Source organism: Melanotaenia boesemani, chromosome 14 (assembly GCF_017639745.1).
Source record: "Melanotaenia boesemani isolate fMelBoe1 chromosome 14, fMelBoe1.pri, whole genome shotgun sequence".
Lineage (NCBI taxonomy): Eukaryota > Metazoa > Chordata > Actinopteri > Atheriniformes > Melanotaeniidae > Melanotaenia > Melanotaenia boesemani.
In genome coordinates this window covers 7,911,139-7,930,570 of record NC_055695.1, presented here as the reverse complement: position 1 = coordinate 7,930,570, position 19,432 = coordinate 7,911,139, and the positions used below count along the sequence as shown (strand labels likewise).

General features: G+C 38.4%; 2 protein-coding genes across 2 annotated transcripts; both read left to right on the top strand.

Moving 5' to 3' along the window:
- Window positions 1-1,112: 1,112 nt before the first annotated feature.
- Window positions 1,113-6,331, top strand: LOC121653567 (lysosome-associated membrane glycoprotein 2). Its single transcript, XM_042007118.1, has 7 exons — window positions 1,113-1,274; window positions 3,522-3,638; window positions 4,584-4,666; window positions 5,001-5,126; window positions 5,221-5,293; window positions 5,383-5,553; window positions 5,958-6,331. Exons 1-7 carry the CDS (start codon window positions 1,214-1,216, stop codon window positions 6,095-6,097), a joined length of 771 nt encoding a protein of 256 aa, XP_041863052.1. The 5' UTR covers window positions 1,113-1,213; the 3' UTR covers window positions 6,098-6,331.
- Window positions 6,332-7,096: 765 nt separating this feature from the next.
- On the top strand, window positions 7,097-18,288 carry mccc1 (methylcrotonyl-CoA carboxylase subunit). Its single transcript, XM_042006585.1, has 19 exons — window positions 7,097-7,329; window positions 7,806-7,849; window positions 8,302-8,441; window positions 8,601-8,696; window positions 8,835-8,956; window positions 9,136-9,283; window positions 9,361-9,482; window positions 10,201-10,312; window positions 12,058-12,139; window positions 12,222-12,349; window positions 12,447-12,630; window positions 12,729-12,838; window positions 12,939-13,155; window positions 13,232-13,318; window positions 14,348-14,397; window positions 14,686-14,823; window positions 15,040-15,147; window positions 16,578-16,649; window positions 16,740-18,288. Exons 1-19 carry the CDS (start codon window positions 7,274-7,276, stop codon window positions 16,869-16,871), a joined length of 2,148 nt encoding a protein of 715 aa, XP_041862519.1. The 5' UTR covers window positions 7,097-7,273; the 3' UTR covers window positions 16,872-18,288.
- Window positions 18,289-19,432: the final 1,144 nt, after the last annotated feature.

Sequence of the window (19,432 nt, the reverse complement as noted above, 5' to 3'; positions counted from 1 at the left end):
AGAGTAAATGTTTGCTCTTTAGTTTGCCCTCCTACCTGCTCAGTCAATACACCAGTATCAGAGACGAAGAAAACATGAAAAGAAAAGAAATAACTTCTTTAGTGTGCTCAGACACCATGGACATACAAAACGCACATATCAAAACACAACAGTTGATTTCATTGTTAAAAATAAACAGCAGCCCAAATATCCTCTCTGTACATGTTTACAGGACATGTTGTGCATAGTTGGGGTAAGTGTGTGTGTGTTTTAAATGGTACTTTGTCCCTGTTTATCTTTTGTCTGCGGCACTGATTTCCCCACAGCTCATCTCTCAAACAAAGTTAAACATGGTCAAACACATTTGTGGTGCAGTGTCACACTCTGCATGTATCTGACAGGCTTTCTGTAGTATGTTACCTATCTGTGAGCTCAGAGGGCGCACAAAGATCACCTTAGATGTCCACGGGTCTTTGGTTCTTCAATTGTTCTATCACAATTGATAAATCTCTTAGGTTGGCCCAGATAATGTGAAACATGTCATTGCACTGATGTTTGGGAGATTTTACAGTTAAGACTTAAAAAAAAGAGTAGATGACTTAGAAATGTTTAGATCTGCTCTTGGTTAGGAGGCTACTAAGACGTTCTACGAGGGAAATCTTGAGGGTGAAAATATTTATAATAAAAAGGGGAAGAAAATAAAATACAAGAAAAGGTTTCAGGTACATTTTATAAGCTTATTTTTGGAAATATGTCAACAATATCATTTTCAGATTTCAGTATTTATTTAAACTTCTATGCTGTCACCTTCATTGCATTGGTGGACACTGTCTTATAAAAAGTAGGAAATTTTACTTATTGTCTTCTCTAAAATGTGGCTTAAGAAATATTCTATATTTCTTAAAATGATGGATTCTCCTTGTTTTTTGCTCTGGAATGCGAAAGCTAAGCTATACTGAATGTAAGCTAGGGGCTGTTGTAGTGTGATGTTTGCAGACGTGCAGTAATCACTCATCTAGCACACATGATTCAGGAGCTTTGAGGTCCATTGGTTTTACTGTTTAACAGAGTCTTTACCATCAATGATGAAGGTGCTAACTCACGCAGCTCCACCTTCATCACTTCCTTTGCCCAGTATATGTTTAGGTAGTTTCACATTTACAAGTCAAACCACATCTGTGTCTCTTTGCATTTGCTCTCTGTTTGCATCCTCCGGTTCAGTTCTACTCTAATTATGGTGCTAAATCATCACACAAGTGGATGGTATCTTTTCTTCTTGGCCGCTTTTATTCCAGGTAAGTTTGATAGTATTCAAATTCTTCATACTGTAGCCCATCTTTGCTTTAAACTATGTTATAAGGTCACTGTTTTTTTGTTTAGTTTCAAATATTATAACGTGGAGGCAAACTTCTCATAGAGTAGCAGTGAATGTTTCCACTCCCTCGCTGCACGGTGATGACGATTATAATAAAAGTTACAGGGAGATGCAACTTTTTATGACTTTCTATTGCAGACAAAACATTTTTAATTTTGGACTGCTGTACCAAATATTTTATATTGCGATGTACTTGAAACCCTGCAGAACTAGCTGATGCTTCACAACATATCGTCTCATATCTAAGTCAACCTTTTTAGTGAGATAGAGATGTTCTGCACTGCTGTCAGTATATATATTACTGTTCTCATTTCCTGCCCCACATGTTGGTTTAGTGGTTGTGGGGGGTTCCACAGTTTAGCGTTTTCTAGAAAACAGATACAAACTCCTTTTCTCATGCAAGAACAAACTGTCTTTACCTTTGGTATCTAAGTTTTTATGATTTCTGGTTGTTTATCTAATTTTAAGTTTTATAACTTATTATTTTCCTCTGGAAATATTAATAAATTCATTCAGTAAAACATTTAAATTTCTTTTTATTTTTCCCTTTATTCATTATAGTTTAAATATTGTAAATATGATTTTTTTGTGTGTGTGATTACTGTTGGCAGTAATAACTAAGTGTCAGAGACACTAAAGATTGAACCTGTCTGATTATATTTTACTTTCCATTTCACCATTCAGTCTTTGGCTGCACGGTCAAACTGACCCCACTGTTCCAATCCTGCAGAGACCCATAACTCTGAGTTGCACACAGAAAAAACCTTGCAACGCTTAACCGAAAAATTAAACGAAGGATTGCCATGCAGTACCAGTTAATCTGGTCCACAAAACCAGCTCTGTGTCAGACTTTTGTACTGTGAACTAATGTGGCATATTATGAAAACTGTGTGAAATCAAATGAGTATGTGGCAAGAGACACAAAGTCACTGGTAAGAGTTACTGTTGGCTTGTATCTAACCAGCAAACAAGCTGAGGAAGTAGTTTCAGTCCATAACACAGCATTTCTATATATAGTGAAGACCTTTAAACATTGCTTTCATCAATAAAGCCCCCCCTCCCACACACACACACACACACACACACACACACACACACACACACACACACACACACACACACACACACACACACACACACACACACACACACACACATTCCCCACCCCCATTCCTCCACTTTTCTTAGAAATGGTTCTGGCAAGAACTTGAAGAAAAATGATGCTATTTCATGTTGATGCTCTCTTTGTAGCAAAGGCTACTGGAGAGCTTTGGCTTGCACTTCTATTATTACAAAGTTTAAAATCAGTTATAAATGCTCAGAAAAAAAAGTTTATGGTCTTTTTAAAAGTTTGTTTGCAGTCAGTTAATGATAAAATATTTAAAGGCTAGCCTTGTTTTGGGTATAAGGATATATGATAAGCTCAACAGGGAGCAAACCGTGAAGATGAATGTTATTTCATGGATAGATTTAGCTGAACTTATAACATCTAAAAAGAAAATAAAACAAAGAAACTACTTTTCTACAAGAGAATGATTACAGGGAGTTATTTGTATGTGACCCTTGATTCAGTCTCAGTAGTTGTTAAATCTCTGGCTCATTACTGCATTTTTCATGGCTTTGCTTCAGCATCACTGGCTGCTTGCAGACAAAAGAAATCCTAAATTTATATTGTTATGATTTTTTATCATGAAGCATTAACCAGTAACAGCCCAGCTTATCTCTGTTCCCTCCACTTTACCAGCTCAGAAATTTTGTGGCTACTGATTTATTTACATAATTGTGCTTCAGTTAGTTCTTTCTGAAATGTGTTTAGTGTGTTATATTATTGTGAATGTAATGTTATGTATGTATCACTGATTAACTCCTGTCAGTCTTTACCAACACACTTTTTTTTAAAGACTTCCTAATAACATAAATTTAAATAAAGAAAGTTGGGTCAATGGGCAAATAAGTGTAACTTTGACATAGCGTTAACAGGGTTGTTATAATGGACTCAGTGTTATTTTTAACTAAACCCTGTTATATTTGCACTGAATAAATAGAAGCAGCTTCAATCTTTTTGTTGCAGTACCAAATCCTCTCTGCTGTTACATTCAGTTTATTTATTATTAATGTAACTGTAACAGTCATTGTAATGAAAGATACTGGTCTCCTCTTCCAACAGGTGTCTATCTCCAGAGAAATGACAGCTCCATCGAGCCTGTGTTGGACTCTGAGCTGCCATCTGGGGCTGAAATTTACCGACCTGTTCTGCAGCCCTCTGAGACCGTTGCTACACCGGGTAGACACAAACACACATCTGGATTTATTACAAACCGTTTAATTCAAACTATGTTTGAATAAAGTGATAACATTTTTGGAGTTGCAGGATTTAAAATCAGCCTGTATTGCATCTAAATCAGAATAGGTGATTCACATAAAGTTTAAGCATTAACTTATACATTCACCATTGAGATCATAGAGGATTGAATATTTCAGATATCACACCAACCTGAGCTTTTTATTCAATTAGAAATCACAGGTAATAGTTTATCATGGGTTTATACATTCAGTGATGAGAGCTGCACTTAAAATCAGAGCAGGAACAGAATGAAATACAGTGTTTTTATTTTACTTTAACTAAAACCTTCAATTAGTGATAAATATCATTAACTCCACAAAGAATCACATTTTAAAGTTGTAAAAACTGCAAATACCAAAACCATGTATGTTTATTTTTTTATGCAGTAGTTAGTTTTTGCATATTTTATTTAAAAAAAAAATATTGCAATTAAGAATATGATTGAGCTACATTTATTCTACTGGGACTCACACATTCATACTTTGGGTCTGTCTCTTTTAAGTCAACAAATAAAAGAGGTCCACCATCTCTCCACCTTTTCAATTTTGAGAAATTCCTGAAAGCCTATGGGATCACGATCAGATTTAACCAAAATATTATGAGATCCAAACTACAGGGAGTATGATACATGTGTTTGTTTGTCCTTATGTTTTTATCTATTTCTGAATGAGGAGGGAAAAAACAGTCCTCAGTTTGATATGGAACTTTTAATAAGTAATATCATAATTTCTCATCTGCACTCATTGATTCTCTCTAGAAAGTATTTGGACCCCCACCCAAAAAAAGAGACTTGTAGGCCCACCTCAGGTTAATTGGAAGTTACACAGAAAACTGAGCACTTCACATTTGGTATTTGACGTTTCTGTGTTTTTATAATATTTGCAGAAACCTACATGCTGAAAAATCCTCTCGGCATGCCGTGCATCAAAGCCACCATGGGAGCAGAGTACATCGTCACTGAAAGCAAGGTCCAAGGCTGCAGCTTGCTCAGCACTTTGTGTGTGTGTGTGTGTGTGTGTTGGTGTGTGTGTGTGTGGCATCTGCCAGTGTTGCTGATTGGTGAACGGTATCCTGTATTTTTGCTTTAATATTAGCATTTGTGATGTTTCCTTCTCATAAACTGTTTACATCAGCATCTCTTTGTAAGGTCACAAAGTTTGGTTCAAACTGTAAAAATCAACAAAAATCGTACGCTCAGCAAAAAATATTTAAAAGTAAACACACTGTACTACAACACTGAATGAAACACTTATTTTGTAGATTTAAAAAAATAAAGAAATGCTTCTTAAATTGCACATTCAGAAAACCTGGTATTTCAACCTGGAGCCATCTCGAGTTCGGATCAGTGGCTCCTGTGGAAAAGAGGTTGCTGTTCTCATTCTCACTCTGCCCAACAATGCTTCCAGTCTGCAGTTCACCTTCAGGAAGGTACAGAAGTCTTAACGGACACACTGAATACTGTATATTCATGTCTGTGCAAAAACTGCATGTCAGCTCCAGCTTTTTGCTTTTGTGTCCCCAGGAAAACAAAGTATTCTATGTTACCGATCTGACTGCTCACTTGTTTCCTCAACCTGTTTGCAAAGGATGCTTCAGTAAGAACACAAACAGATTTCAGAAAGAAGACACCTGGAAAAATAACATGAAAATAACCTGTTATTTTTTAAAAACCTCTTCCTCACAGATAAAACTTACTCAGGTGTGATGGGCCATGAGAACCTTTTCGAAACAGCTAACGGTCAAAGCTTCAAGTGCAAATCAGGGTTTCTGCTTTTGGCTTCGTCTGAGCTGAAGATCAAGCTGGTACCTCTGCAGATACAAGCCTTCAGCATCCCCAAAGGACAGTACGGAAAAGGTGGCTGAGATCAGCATTTGATGGATCATGAGACAATAATAAGGACCACAAAAGCAGAAAATATGACACATAAGAGTGTACAAGTAAAAACATGTACAAATAGAAGCAAATTTTTTGCAAAGCTTGTATATAGGAAGAGAGAGAGAGAGAAAAAAAAACAATTGTGGAAGAATTTTTATTGCACCAAACAATTTACTGTGAGTTTTCCGCTTTTTAACAAAATTTTAATTTGGAGACTCACACATAACTTAAAACTCCCCTTAAACCTATTAAAAATCTGATGCAGAGTAAGTAATTGCAAAAGATGTAAAACTGTTTAAATTAACTCCAGATAGAAAGATTTTCTGTGTATTCTACCTGAATCAAGGACCTGAATTTTACTGTTCTCCTGTTTCATATTTCAGAGGTGGAGTGTTTGGCTGATCACAACAAGAGAATCATCCCCATCATCACTGGGTCTATAGTGGTGGGTGTCATCCTGATCATTGTGCTGAGCTTCCTGTTAATCAGAGAACGGCGCAGACAAGGCTATGCCAGACTTTAATCTTGCTGTGAAACCAGCTGGAGATTTTCTCCATCTAAAGAACTCATCCACCACTACAAGAACCTGTATTTAACATGTATTTGTTTTCTTTATTAGCCAGATTTCTGAAACTTGAAATTTAGTATATATTATGTTATTATTATTATGTTTTAATCTTCTTGCTGTAATAATAATAATAATAAAACATGTTTAATGTCATATTAGTATTGTAATGTATTTAAGTGTTGCAGTTGTCTGATTTTGGAAATATAATAAAACAAGGATATGAGGAAAATGTATTAGTCGCACCATTACTTTGACTAGTAAGAAAAGTAATCTGAGAATCACAGGGTTTAAATAAAAAAAATCAAAAATCAAAATCAGACATACTTTATTGACCCCAAGCTGGGGAAATCTAATGCTAAAGCAGCATTATAAAATGAGACAAGAATGAGAATAAAATTAAATTAATTATGTGAAGCAAAAGTATTTAATGCAAAACACACCTGATGAATATCCAGATCAAAAGAAGACAATAAAATAAAAATGTACACATCAGGAAGTCATCGGAAGCTTACTTAAAAAAATAAATAAATAAAATAAAAATAAAAAACATCACGCTAATATAGAATAATAATAATAACAGTGTGAAGTAATTCAAAAGAATTGACATAGAAAATAAGTTGCTCCTTTAAGATATGATGGGATATAAAAGCAAAAATGTTAATGTGTGTGTTTTAAAGGTGTAGCCAACTATTTAAAGACACAGCTTTTCTCAATAAAAGGAACTAATTATTTAATATTTTGTATGTGTTTTCAAAGGCCTAAAAGTCATTCATCGCCAATTTGCTAGCCACAGCGCCCTCTGCTGGCAACATTTAGTTACTGCATCTTCCTCTCCGCCTCCATATTCCTCTCTCTCATTGGGTATCACCACTACGAGTCCTCGATTAGGTCATAAATAATATCAAAATATATTAAATAGAATATGTTATTCCTTTTTTATTACAAAAGTTACAGTTTTCTCCTCCACATTTCTCTTTGGCTTAAGTTCTCTGTTTTTCATCTATTGAAATAGAATACCAACTGTATGGAAACAATTTTTGTTTCTAAAATAACCACTTCGCCTTTAACCTGCTCCCCTGGTCATACAGCCAATTAGCCAGCTAGCATCGCTAGCCTCAGCAGCTGGTAGCCATGGCTGCAGTCATTCTGAGTTTTCCAACTTTGCAGGGTCTGAAGATATTCACACAGTGAGTACACCACTGTGTCAGTTTACTTGTTGTCATAAAATAATGGTTATTTGACGGCATACTCGTCTATTTGGATATTTAGCTAGCTCGGTTTTAACGTTAGCTTGTCAAGTTTGCAAGCCAGTGTTTATGTTGCATCTGCGCTAACCACTCAGATGTGTAAGACTAAATTATCCGCTAAGGGTTATGATTTCTGACCTTCTCGAAATGGCGCTATTTTTCCGACCAGCGTCCACACATAATGAAACATGTTTCATTGTTGGAGCTAGAAAGGTTAAATATGATGTGAGCAAGGTTAAATAAAGGTAGCAGACTGACAGCCAGCTTGGCTAATGTGGTTGCTTCAGTGTACTTTTCCGACCATAAAGTTATTTAGCATAGACTTTATGTCATAGATACTTCGGTTTAGGTTCTTATCACAACAATGTGAAGATTTAATCTGTTCAGCCTTTAAATATGTCCCTCTATCACTCCAGCAAGCTGTCATGGACCAAAAGAGGCGTGAGACTTGTTTCAGGAGGTGAGTGAGTACATACATATGACACATTAAGGAGAAATTTGAATAATTATACTAAGGATCCAATGGCGCTATAGTACTGTCAGAGGTCCTTATCGGGTCTGAATCCATTTGTCCTTTGATTGAATAGGGATGACTGCAAAGTTTTGAGCTTCACAAAACACAAAATGAGGTATCATCTCTTGTAAGAATGGTGCTTTATCACTTCTGCAGAGTTACAGAAAAGTGTAAAATCTTGTAGCTTTTCTAGTGGCACATGCTGAACTTTCTTTCTGGTGCTTTCTATTTTAATGTATCTGTAGTCTTGAAATATGGAAACCAAGTGGCTGTTCATTTTAGCGAAACCATCATCCACTTATTTGACATATTATTATGTGTTTGTTTCTTCATGATTTAAATAATTAGTTGATTGTCATAGTTACTAATTAAAAAAAAAAAAAAAAAAAACTTTACAGGGGTTGGAAGAATCGAAAAGGTGCTGATCGCCAATCGAGGCGAGATTGCATGCCGTGTGATGCGTACGGCTAAGAAGATGGGCGTGCGCTCTGTTGCAGTATACAGTGATGCAGACAGACACTCCATGCATGTGGCCATGGTGAGACAGCGCATTGATTTGTCATGTTTGTTTGTTCATACACAGCACAGGTGTGTGTTCAGCAGACTCAGTAGCTGCTTTAATGGCAGCTACAGAGCAAGGCATGATGCTGTACATCTGCTGATTCACCAGGCTTTACAGTATTTTTTTTCTTTTTAGGCAGATGAAGCCTACCATATTGGTCCTCCTCCTTCCCAGCAGAGTTACCTCTCAATGGAAAAGGTTTTGGAAGTAGCCAAGAGGTCGGGAACACACGTAAGTGAAAAGGTTTTTCATCCTAAATAAACATCCCAAATCTCTCTGATCACATTTTTCTTTTAAAATTACACTGTTTTATTTCTTTTTTAATTTCCGCTTTCCTTTCCTTTTAATGGTCTGTGTTTGTATGAGCAGGCAGTCCATCCTGGATATGGTTTCTTGTCAGAAAACACAGAGTTTGCAGAGGCCTGTAAACAGGAAGGAATCATCTTTGTTGGGCCTCCTTCTTCTGCCATCAGAGACATGGGCATTAAGAGGTGACACATGTATATTATTATGTTTTAAAAATTGAAAAGTGTTTGTTTCTGCTAAAGTCTGGAAAATTTTGCAGCTGTAAAAATTTCTGTCTGTGGTTTAACAGTATATGAACATGGAAAAGGCCTCAGGTAAAAGTGTGTATCAACTACTCTGTATTGCTTTGTGTCCTTTTTCTTAGCACATCCAAACACATCATGTCAGCTGCTGGTGTTCCAATTATTGGTGGTTACCACGGAGAGGACCAATCAAATGAGAGGCTGCAGGCAGAAGCCGCCCAGATTGGTTACCCTGTGATGATCAAGGCAGTGCGTGGAGGAGGAGGGAAGGTGATTGAAAGCAGAAAAGCTGAAATAATGCTTTCAGTATGACTGCAGCAAGTTTGAAATGACTGTGTGTGTTTTAGGGAATGCGTATCGCCCGATCCGACTCAGATTTCTTGGAGCAGTTGGAGTCAGCGAGACGAGAAGCCAGGAAGTCCTTCAATGATGATGTCATGCTGGTTGAGAAGTTTGTTGAGGACCCCAGGTACTAGAACAATCACCAGGCATCTGAACTGCTGCATTGTTTGATTTTTTTTTTAATAAAGCGTAACTACACCCCCTACTTTTTCCGTAACTCCAGCAAGTACCAATTTTAAAAAAATGCCAGAAACTGCAAGGGTTGGAAGGTGTGGGGGGATCAGGGGGTGGACAGTGGGCGGGTCCGGATATGCAGGCCGAAATGATTGACAGACAGCAGCTCAGCAGCCAAGATGCAAAACGAGATTCACATCCGGTTTTACTTTTACAACCCTCAAAAGCACAAATCCGTCCATTGCAGGAATATTTAATCAGAAACTCTGTGAAAGTATAGAAGTTTGAAACTAGCACATCTACACTATATGAGTTCACATCCGTTCATATGCGTTGGTGGGCGTGGTTTTCTATGCCTGCAAGGCGGGGACCCGCCTATTTGCATCTTTAGGGAGGGGCTGTGGGGTTTTTAAAATTTTCTCGTGATGTAGAGAAGCACCGAGTACGGCTCTGTCACAAAAAACAAAAACTGGTTTTACCTGTAGGGTCCGTTATGAACCATTTTTTTTCTTAGAAAATCCATTTTTTTAAAGAAATGAAAAAAATAATTTTATCAACAGTATAGGTGGTTTTCATCAAAATTAAGTAAGACAGTGTTTACAGCTCAAAAAACACATTTTATGGTGCTTTAATAAAGCTACTTTTTGTCTTTGAATGTCTATCTTTTGCAGACATGTAGAGGTTCAAGTGTTTGGAGACATGCACGGTAACGCCGTCTATTTGTTTGAGAGGGACTGCAGCGTCCAAAGGAGACATCAGAAGATCATAGAGGAAGCACCGGGGGTGAGTAATGAGTGCCGATGAAAATGAAAATTTCACCAAAAACAAGTTGTTGTTTTTTTTCATGTTTCTTTTGCATGATTAACCACTTGGTATGATTAACATCAAATAAATATTCATTCATTCATTCTCTGTACCGCGTAGTCTATTACGGGTCGTGGGTTAGCTGGAGCCTTGGCAGGTGAGAGGCAGGGAACACCCTGGACAGGTCACCAGTACATCGCAGGGCCAACACAGATAGAGACAAATAACCATTCACACACACACACTCACAGGGAGAATTTAGAGTCATCAATTAACCTAACATGCATGTCTCTGGACGGTGGGAGGAAGCCAGAGTACCCGGAGAGAACCCACGCAAACACGGGGAGAACATGCAAACTCCACACAGAAAGGCCACCGCCCTCAAGGTTCGAACCTTCCCCCAGCCAAGAGTCGAACCAGCGACCTTCTTGATGTGAGGCTGTGGTGCTAACGACCACACCACCATGCAGCCCGCATCAAAGAGATAACCATGATATTTTGATTATCACAATTATTATGCATTGATTAATCTCACAACATGATGAATGTGTAAAATTCTTATAGGATTTAAAATTTTATTTCTTTCTTTTGATGCAAGCAAAAAGTAATATAGCACAAAAGAAAAGAAAGTCTCATTCCGTCTCACCCCCCTCTGCTCTGTAAACACATCCTACATATTAACTGTTTTTATCTTAGAGAAAACAGATGGGAAAGGCTACAGGACCTCTATCTGGACTGGCAGGCTTCTTTCTGGAAACTACATTACAAACATGTTTATGAACATATTTTTTTCTAGTAGTACATTTTAAAACACACGTAAAATTAGTCTACTTATTTTTTGACTACCAGCTACCTTTTAGCAGAATAGCTGCCGTTTGAAACGTAATAAAACAGTGAAAATAATGAAAGAAACAAGAGCATATATCTAGGTTTAAATATTCTTCTACAGCCGTTGCACATTGATGACAAAAAAGGCGCTGACCTCATGCTGAGTCAGCAAAACTGTCCATAAAAAAAGTTTTCAGTTTATCAGTTTTTGACATACAATCGTACACAGTTAGAAAACTGCAAACGATTCAATAACATTCAGTGTTACAAAAGGCAAACGTTAACGTTATTTAACACAGTTGCTGTATTCAGATGGTAATCAGATGGTGATCATGCAGGGGGTGAAATATACTGGATGCATTTCTCCTTTCACTGCAACCTTTTCATGACTTGCATCATATGCTGGGGAGCCATCCTCCACAATGACACAATGGTCAGTTTTTTCTATAACGAAAGATGACAGGCATGAGTTAATCTGTTTGTCTGGAGGAAATCACTCTACCTTTGTACACATCTCTTCTACAACACGTGCAGTAAGATGCAGATTTTGTTTAACTTTTCATTCTGTGCACAAAATGAGCCGATCAGCCGTTATGGTTCAGGCATAATCTTTTTGTGATAATATTAAGGAATCTTTAACAAGCCAAGTTTGGTAAAGATCCCTCAATATCAAGCTTGGCTTGGATCTTTATGATAAATTAATCATTGCATTTAATACCATGATTGATTGTATAATTTATTAATTGTGACATCCCTAGACACCAGTTATAAAAACTTTCTTCAGGATATTATGATTATGTTGATCTGTTGTATGAAGCTGGTTTACTTGAACATGTCAATGTTAGCTGTTGAATATTTTCTCTGTTTGTTCTTACATGCTACATTTCCTTTTTCAGCCTGGAATAAGCCCCGAGGTTCGGAGGAAACTTGGAGAGGCAGCTGTCAGAGCAGCTAAAGCTGTCAACTATGTTGGGGCTGGTGAGATGCAAACTTCCTCACCTACACTCATCTCTCCCTTTACGTGCTGTACAGTTATATCACATTGTTTGCCTTTTTGTAGGTACGGTGGAGTTCATAATGGACGCCCAACACAACTTCTACTTCATGGAAATGAACACCAGGCTGCAGGTGGAGCATCCTGTCTCTGAGATGATCACTGGAACGGACCTGGTGGAGTGGCAGCTCAGGGTGAGTTTAGAGCTGAAATATGTCTGGAAACAGGAGTTTTCATTAACCTGTGTCATGCCGAAAGAAACTGAACCGGTTTTATGAAATTCTCCTCCAGGTGGCAGCAGGGGAGCGTCTGCCACTCCTGCAGGATGACATCATCTTAAGGGGACACTCTTTTGAGGCTCGTATCTATGCCGAGGATCCAAACAATGACTTCCTTCCAGGGGCAGGACCTCTGCTGCATCTGTCCACGCCTCCAGCAGACCAACACACACGCATAGAGACGGGAGTTAGAGAAGGTGGGGAATGTCAATAGTACATTTTCCAAGCTGAGTAAAAAGAGAAGCAGAGTGAAAACAACAGTGGGTTTTTACTCACTGCGTGTGTTCGGTTGCAGGGGATGAGGTGTCGGCACATTATGACCCGATGATTGCCAAGCTTGTAGTGTGGGGAGAGGACCGATCTGCTGCCTTAAAGAAGCTGCGGTATTGTTTACGGCAGTACAATGTGAGACACTCAGATGATGCTGATTAAAATATAGATAACATGGAAAATGTTCTGGTTTTAAGTCGATCCATCTTCTGTCTTTTTTCTATTGTTTCCTAAGATTGTGGGACTGAACACTAACATAGACTTTTTGCTGAGCCTTTCGGGGCACCCAGAGTTTGAAGCTGGAAATGTGAGCACCAGTTTCATCCCTCAGCACTACGCTGACCTCTTCCCTGCTCCGAGAGCGCCTTCTGGGGCAACGATCTGCCAGGCAGCCCTGGGCCTGGTGCTCCAGGAGAGGAAACACACACAGGAGTTCATACAGACCTCCACAGGTGAAGCAGGAGGCTAATGCTCTGTGTGAGGGCAAATTTATGCTGAAAAACTAAACCTGAATGTGTTATTTTTCAGATCCTTTTTCTCCGTTTGGCTCCAGCAGCGGCTGGAGAAGCAACATCCAGTTTAACAGAAACATGACGCTACAGCTGGGAGACCAGAGTAAATAACACAAACATTTTTACTTCTAATACTTGTGTACCAGGATGTAAGTTGCCTCAACTTGGTCCAGTCTCTTCCTGACATACTGCTCCATCAGACAGCTCCATAGAAAATGGCTGCTGCAACCACAGGGTCATTAAAGGCCATCAGGAGCTCCTCCTGCACTGCTGAAAACCCCAGTCTTCTTAAAGTCTCACCACAAGTTCTTTGCTTTTCTCAGCTTGTTCCTCAGCAGTGTTGGTTGTTTGATGGTGAAAGCACCAGGATATTTAGCTAATAATAATAATAATAATAATAATGGGTAAATGTTTTAACAGGTATTTTATTTAAATGAAGGAAAATCATTTTAAATTTACAAGAACTTAGAAAACACGCAGATTTTTCACATTTTAAGTATTCTTGACATTCTTTTGTTAAAAACACAAATTACATGGTTAGTAATTTGTTAAAGCTTTTCATGTTAAGTTTTTTATGCTGTAATTTCAGCCTTGTTTAAGTTAAAATTGCTGGTATAGGAGGTCCCTTCATTTCTGCTGCTGGTAAAACCCGTAACGAAGAAGAAAAAATGCAGCACTGCTTCAGTAAATACTTGACTTTACATTAGCAGTAATAGCTAATGGAAGACGTTAATGAAAACACACTCTTTTGGCTACATGTTTTTGTGTTTGTGGTGTTTAAGATAATTTTGGTAACAGGATCCCTTCACTATAAAAAGCCTGGTGTTTTTTAGGTGGTGATGACTAAAATGAATAAAAGCTTGTTTGAAATTAAATGAAAAATCATTAAATCTGAACCTTTAATTAGCAGGCGAGTGCATTTGTGGTGGATTCATAACCACATATGAGATTTAATTAAGCTAAGGGCCGATCCAGTGTGAGACAGTTTGCTAATGAACTCTTATTCATTATTCAGCTTATCCATTAATATGTCTCTGCAAGACCAAAAATAAGTCCTTGGCCTGCTTTGCTGCTCTGTCTGTGCCATGATGATGACAATGATGATGGTTTTTTTTCTTGTTTTTATCACTAGAAGTCAATGTGGTGATCACATATAACAAAGACGGAAGCTACAGTATGCAGGTGAGTTATTATAAAATAATTAAATTCTGAGTAAATGTGCTGTTTTCTTCTGATTGAGAATATATATTAACGTTATAATGTTTGAGTTTTGTTTTCAATACAGTTAAGATAAAAAAAAGTCAATAATTGTCCCAACGTACCAGTTAGACATTAATTAAAGCATTCTGGTCTATTAATGGTGATTATGAGGCTGCAGAGGGATCTTTTCTTATTTGTCTTATAGTTATCTGGAATTGGTGTTCTAGTTTATTTTCCCTCATACTGACCACATGAGCGCTCTTCCGTCAGGTGGGTGAGGAGGTCTACCACGTTACGGGGGAGGTGGAGGTGGAAGGTGGAGCTTCCTTCTTGCACTGCTCAGTAAATGGAGTGAAGTCTCGACCCAAACTGGTGATCCTGGACAGCACAGTGCACCTGTTCTCCATGGTACGTTGGTATTGCTGCTGCTCACAGAGAAAAACCTGCTTCCATTTGTAGATGAAGGAACGTTAAAAGTTTCTAAATGAACTTCTAGTTTATTCACTTAATTAAATTTAAGGTAAACTTTTTGAGGGATTGTCAGACATTCAGGTTGTGCTATAAGGGACTTTAAAGTATGATCCTACATCAAACTGTTGGCTTATCTTTACATCTCATCTGCAGGAAGGAAGCTCCCAGGTGTCTGTTCCTGTGCCGAAGTATCTGGCTGGTGTTAGTGGATCGGGAGCTCAGGGTGGAGCTGTGGCCCCCATGACTGGAACCATAGAGAAGGTAAATATGAGTTTAGGAGTCGTAAATTTCTGTCAAGTTATGTTCTTCTTACAGCGGAAGGAGTTACAACATATTGAGCCATTCCGAGTATCAGGTGACTTTTTCCCAGTTAAATTGTAGTTTATGCTCAATTTCATTACAATCAAGGAAAGCAAGAGGATTTACACTTGTTACCTAAATAAGCAGATAAGGCGCACTAAAATGTTCTGTTGCTTCACCAGTATCATGCAAAATGTCCACAACATGCACCACTCTGAGTGTCTCTACCAATCACTGGCATCCAAACAAAACACAATTCACATCAAACAACGACATGGGAATGTAATTAAAACATGAGAACAGCAATGTCCACTTTAGTGCTTCTGCTAATTTCTCCACTTCAAGAAAACCACAGAAAACAAGGTGTCATATGAGACCATGGACTCAGCTGATGTCTGTCTCATCACTGTGGGACAAAAAGTCTGGGAGCGAGCAGCCAGAATCAGAAATCGTGTTTAAAGTTTTATTTCACCTTAAAAAAAGAACTGCTAAGGTGTTCTTCTATGACCCTGTCTTTGTTTGAAATGATTCATGAAGGTCCCAGTAGTTTAATTTGGGGGCTATCCCTCGATTCTCTTGACTCTGACCTTTAATAGAAGTCTTAATCATTAAAATTGACTCAGGGGTTAATGAGATATTTACCTGCATAAAACCTCTATAAAAACATCTGTAAAACGGCTCAGGTTCACTTTTATAACTTCTGCTTTGCACAGTTACAAATCCCAGATGTGCTGGGCTGCTGTCCACTGGTTTTACTGAAAGTAATGTGGTTTTCTTTTAGGAGATAACCATTCACAGTTTCTACTGTGTTCCAGATGAATTTAATCTTACATAATAACAAATAACTTGATTCTGACACGTCTGTAGAAATCTCACATGTCTGAGCTTTATGTAGCGACCAGGATTAAACATACAGCCCTTGTAGTTGTGCAGACATACTTCATTTATTTTTGGTGTGTCATTTCAGACAGGAGAAAGAAAAATAAGCCTCATGATGAAGAGATTAAAATAAAGCTGCTGCTCTGCTCTAATTAAATCTGGATTTCATAGCCCTCATGTCATTCGACAAAATCACTGTTCAAGTAATTGAAAGACGATGTTTAATGAATTCAGCTTCTTCCAGGTATGAGGTTAGAAGAAGCAGAAGGTTGCATTATCTGACGTACTTCAGTTAATAGTTAAATTCCCTTCCTGTGCATGTATACTGGGAATAGTTGACCAAAGTCACTAACTGGGCTATGAATTATTGTTTACCCCCACTGTAGTGGCAGCCAGTGTAATTAGCCTGTAGCAGCTATGAGACTAGAGTGAAAACTACTGTAATATTTTTGAGTGACATCATTGTTTCCTGCAGAGACTTGAAAATCCAAACAGACTGTTCTTGTGTTTAGGTGCTGGTCAAAGCTGGAGACAGGGTAGCTGTCGGGGACCCGCTGATGGTCATGATTGCCATGAAGATGGAGGTGAGGGAACCATGCTGCTCCTCTCCCTCACTCTTGCTGCACACTTGTGTGTGTGTAATGACACTGATTTTGTCCTTTGTGTGTCTGCAGCACACGATCCGTGCACCCAAGTCAGGCGTGATCAAGAAGGTTTTCTTCAGCGAGGGCTCTCAGGCCAGTCGCCACGCAGCTCTGGTGGAACTGGAGGAGGAGGTGGAAGAGGGGGAGGGGAGCGGCCAGTAAAACGCACACACCCCACACACAATCAAATCCACAAATACACCGACATGTAGGAGATAGCCTGAAAGTGTTTGGGAGAGATAGAAGCTAAGTTTTTGCTTCATGTTTCCTACAAATCATCTGTTTGAGAGAGTTTGGGTCAGTCTGTAACAGACGGGATGAAAACGATCACAGCTGGAGTCTAAATGCATTAAGAAAGGTTAAAACACAAAGCTAGTGATGGGAAATGCAAACGTGACGCATCAAACATCCTCTAATGTACAGACTGTTTTTTTCTCCTAAATAAACACGAGTGTTGCATCATGTATATTTCCAAACTGAGATCTGTTTCTGGTTTTTGTTCTTCCTCATCGTTTGTTCTGTTTGCAGCGCCCCTTGATCTTCTTCCTGTGTGTTGCTCTGTCAGCTGTAAAGGGTGATTTTCATTATGCTAACATGTCTCCTCGCATCTCAACTCACACTGAGGGTGTGAATTGCAGGATTTATACTTCACAGCAGCTGATAAACATTTTGGTCAAGGCTGTTTTCTTTCTTCAAATTTCTCTGGAAACTTGTCTCCTTTGTGAATGTAATGGAAATGTTTAAAAGGTGGGGAGAAAAGAGGACGCATGAGTTAGCATAAGGAAAAACACCTGAACTGTCAATGAAAGAGGTGTTTAGTTTATCACACAGTGCTGATGATATTGCTTCCTCTTCCTCCTTTCTGTGTACTTCTCTTTAAACCTGTAATATAAGAGAGATGCGCTCTAATACTGGCTGAATTTTGGCTTCATCCTTTGAGGTTGAGGTAAACTATCTTAGTTTATGGGCTTGTTTGGACCAAAATAAGCAATCAAAATGTTTCTGTTTTGTTTTTACCCCCTGGCAAGGTGAGACCGCTTGTATATAATGTATGAAATATTTGTTCCTGGCTATATTTGGGATGGAAAACCACTCAGTATTTTGGTGTTTTTAAACTCCAGACTGACTCCAAACTCTCCTTTACACATTTGTATCAGTCACAATGTCAGAGCTGAGCTGATGATCTGGTTCTTATGATGGCTGCAAAAAAAAAAAAACACTCCAGAGAAATTTCAACTAAAGTCATTCTAAAAAAAAAAAGTAAAATTCACATTTGTGGTGTTTTTGTGAGGGGATTTGTCTCTGGCTTAAAAATAACCCCTGCAGGACAAAATGTCGGTCACAGAGAGCTTTTAGGGGACAGATGTTTGCTTCTGTTTAAATCCACCAACAAATGATCACGTAGACGACATGTGAGCCAGAGCAGTTTGTTCGGCTCGCTCTCTCTTCTTACTAACGGTGTGCTCAGTGGCCTTGTAGACTAAAACTGTTTGTTGTCTGGATCATTTGTAGATGATCTAAAGGAAAAAAGATGTTGAACCTGTCAAATACTGTAATAAATTTTCTAAAGTGTACTCAACCCTTTGACATATCTCCTGTCTTTGAAGTGGAGTTATTCGTTAAGTCTCCACCTGCAGGTCTAATCAGTTAGATGAACTGAAAACAGCTGTGTGGCTGTGCAGACCCTGCTGGGTGACATCATGTGACCCTGCAGGGTCTGTGATTGTTGTACAGAATAACTAAACGTCCTCCAGGCTGTTCTACAGAGAAACTCTCAGGAACTGGGAAATTTTGAGTTGAGTTTGGGTTCTGATTTAGCAAACGAGAGGGCGAAAGAACGAGTGAGTTACGTTCAAGACAACCTTGTTTAGTTGTTGAATCGTCTTATTTTTCCAATTTAGGCTTTTAGAGGAAGAATACTCAGTAAAGTTATCAAATGACCCCAAAGTGTCTAAGCAGCAACAGCCAGAATAACAGGTGTTTTTAAGTAATTAAAAAAAAAGTGACCTGTATCACAACTTAGTGTCGTTGGATTCTTGTTGCAATCAGTTTTTTCCACCTTAACTTAGCCCTTATCCCATCCCAGCATGCAACAGTGCGATGCACTTTCATACATACCAATGTGATTGGTATCATTTCAAGAGTATAATGTCAAACATATTTTTGTGAAATTAGCTTTAACTACTGTAGTTTGACTTGTTCAGACCCTCCTCACACTTCTGTGTGGGTGTTTAGATTTTCATCTTTTCCTATATTGCTACTTTTCTTTCCAAGTCAAGGAAAATGTTGTTTTAGGCCTTTATTACTTGCTGTAATGCTATAAAAATGTCTCAAAGCACTGTCTTGAACAGTAACATAATTCCCTGTCAGTATCTCCCCAGTCCAGATCATCGGTGTGGGGGGCGATGAGAAAACCCAGGATGCCCGAGTACAATCATTTTTAGTTTTTATTACCTGCAACTACAACCTATTCAAAAACTTCAATATTTGCAATTAAAGCTGTTTACTGGTTTGAATTGTGTTTGCTCTGAAGTGTTAGGAGTGGACCACTCATACCTGCTGCAGATTTAGTCAGACCTTTTTATTCTTGGACAGGGCTTGAAGTAAACACTTTTTTCACATCAGTATTCAAATGAACAAACTCCAACGACTAGTTCTGAAAAATGTATTTATTTAGTAAATAGAATCTTTAGCTATAAGACAGATTTACAGACAGAAGGACA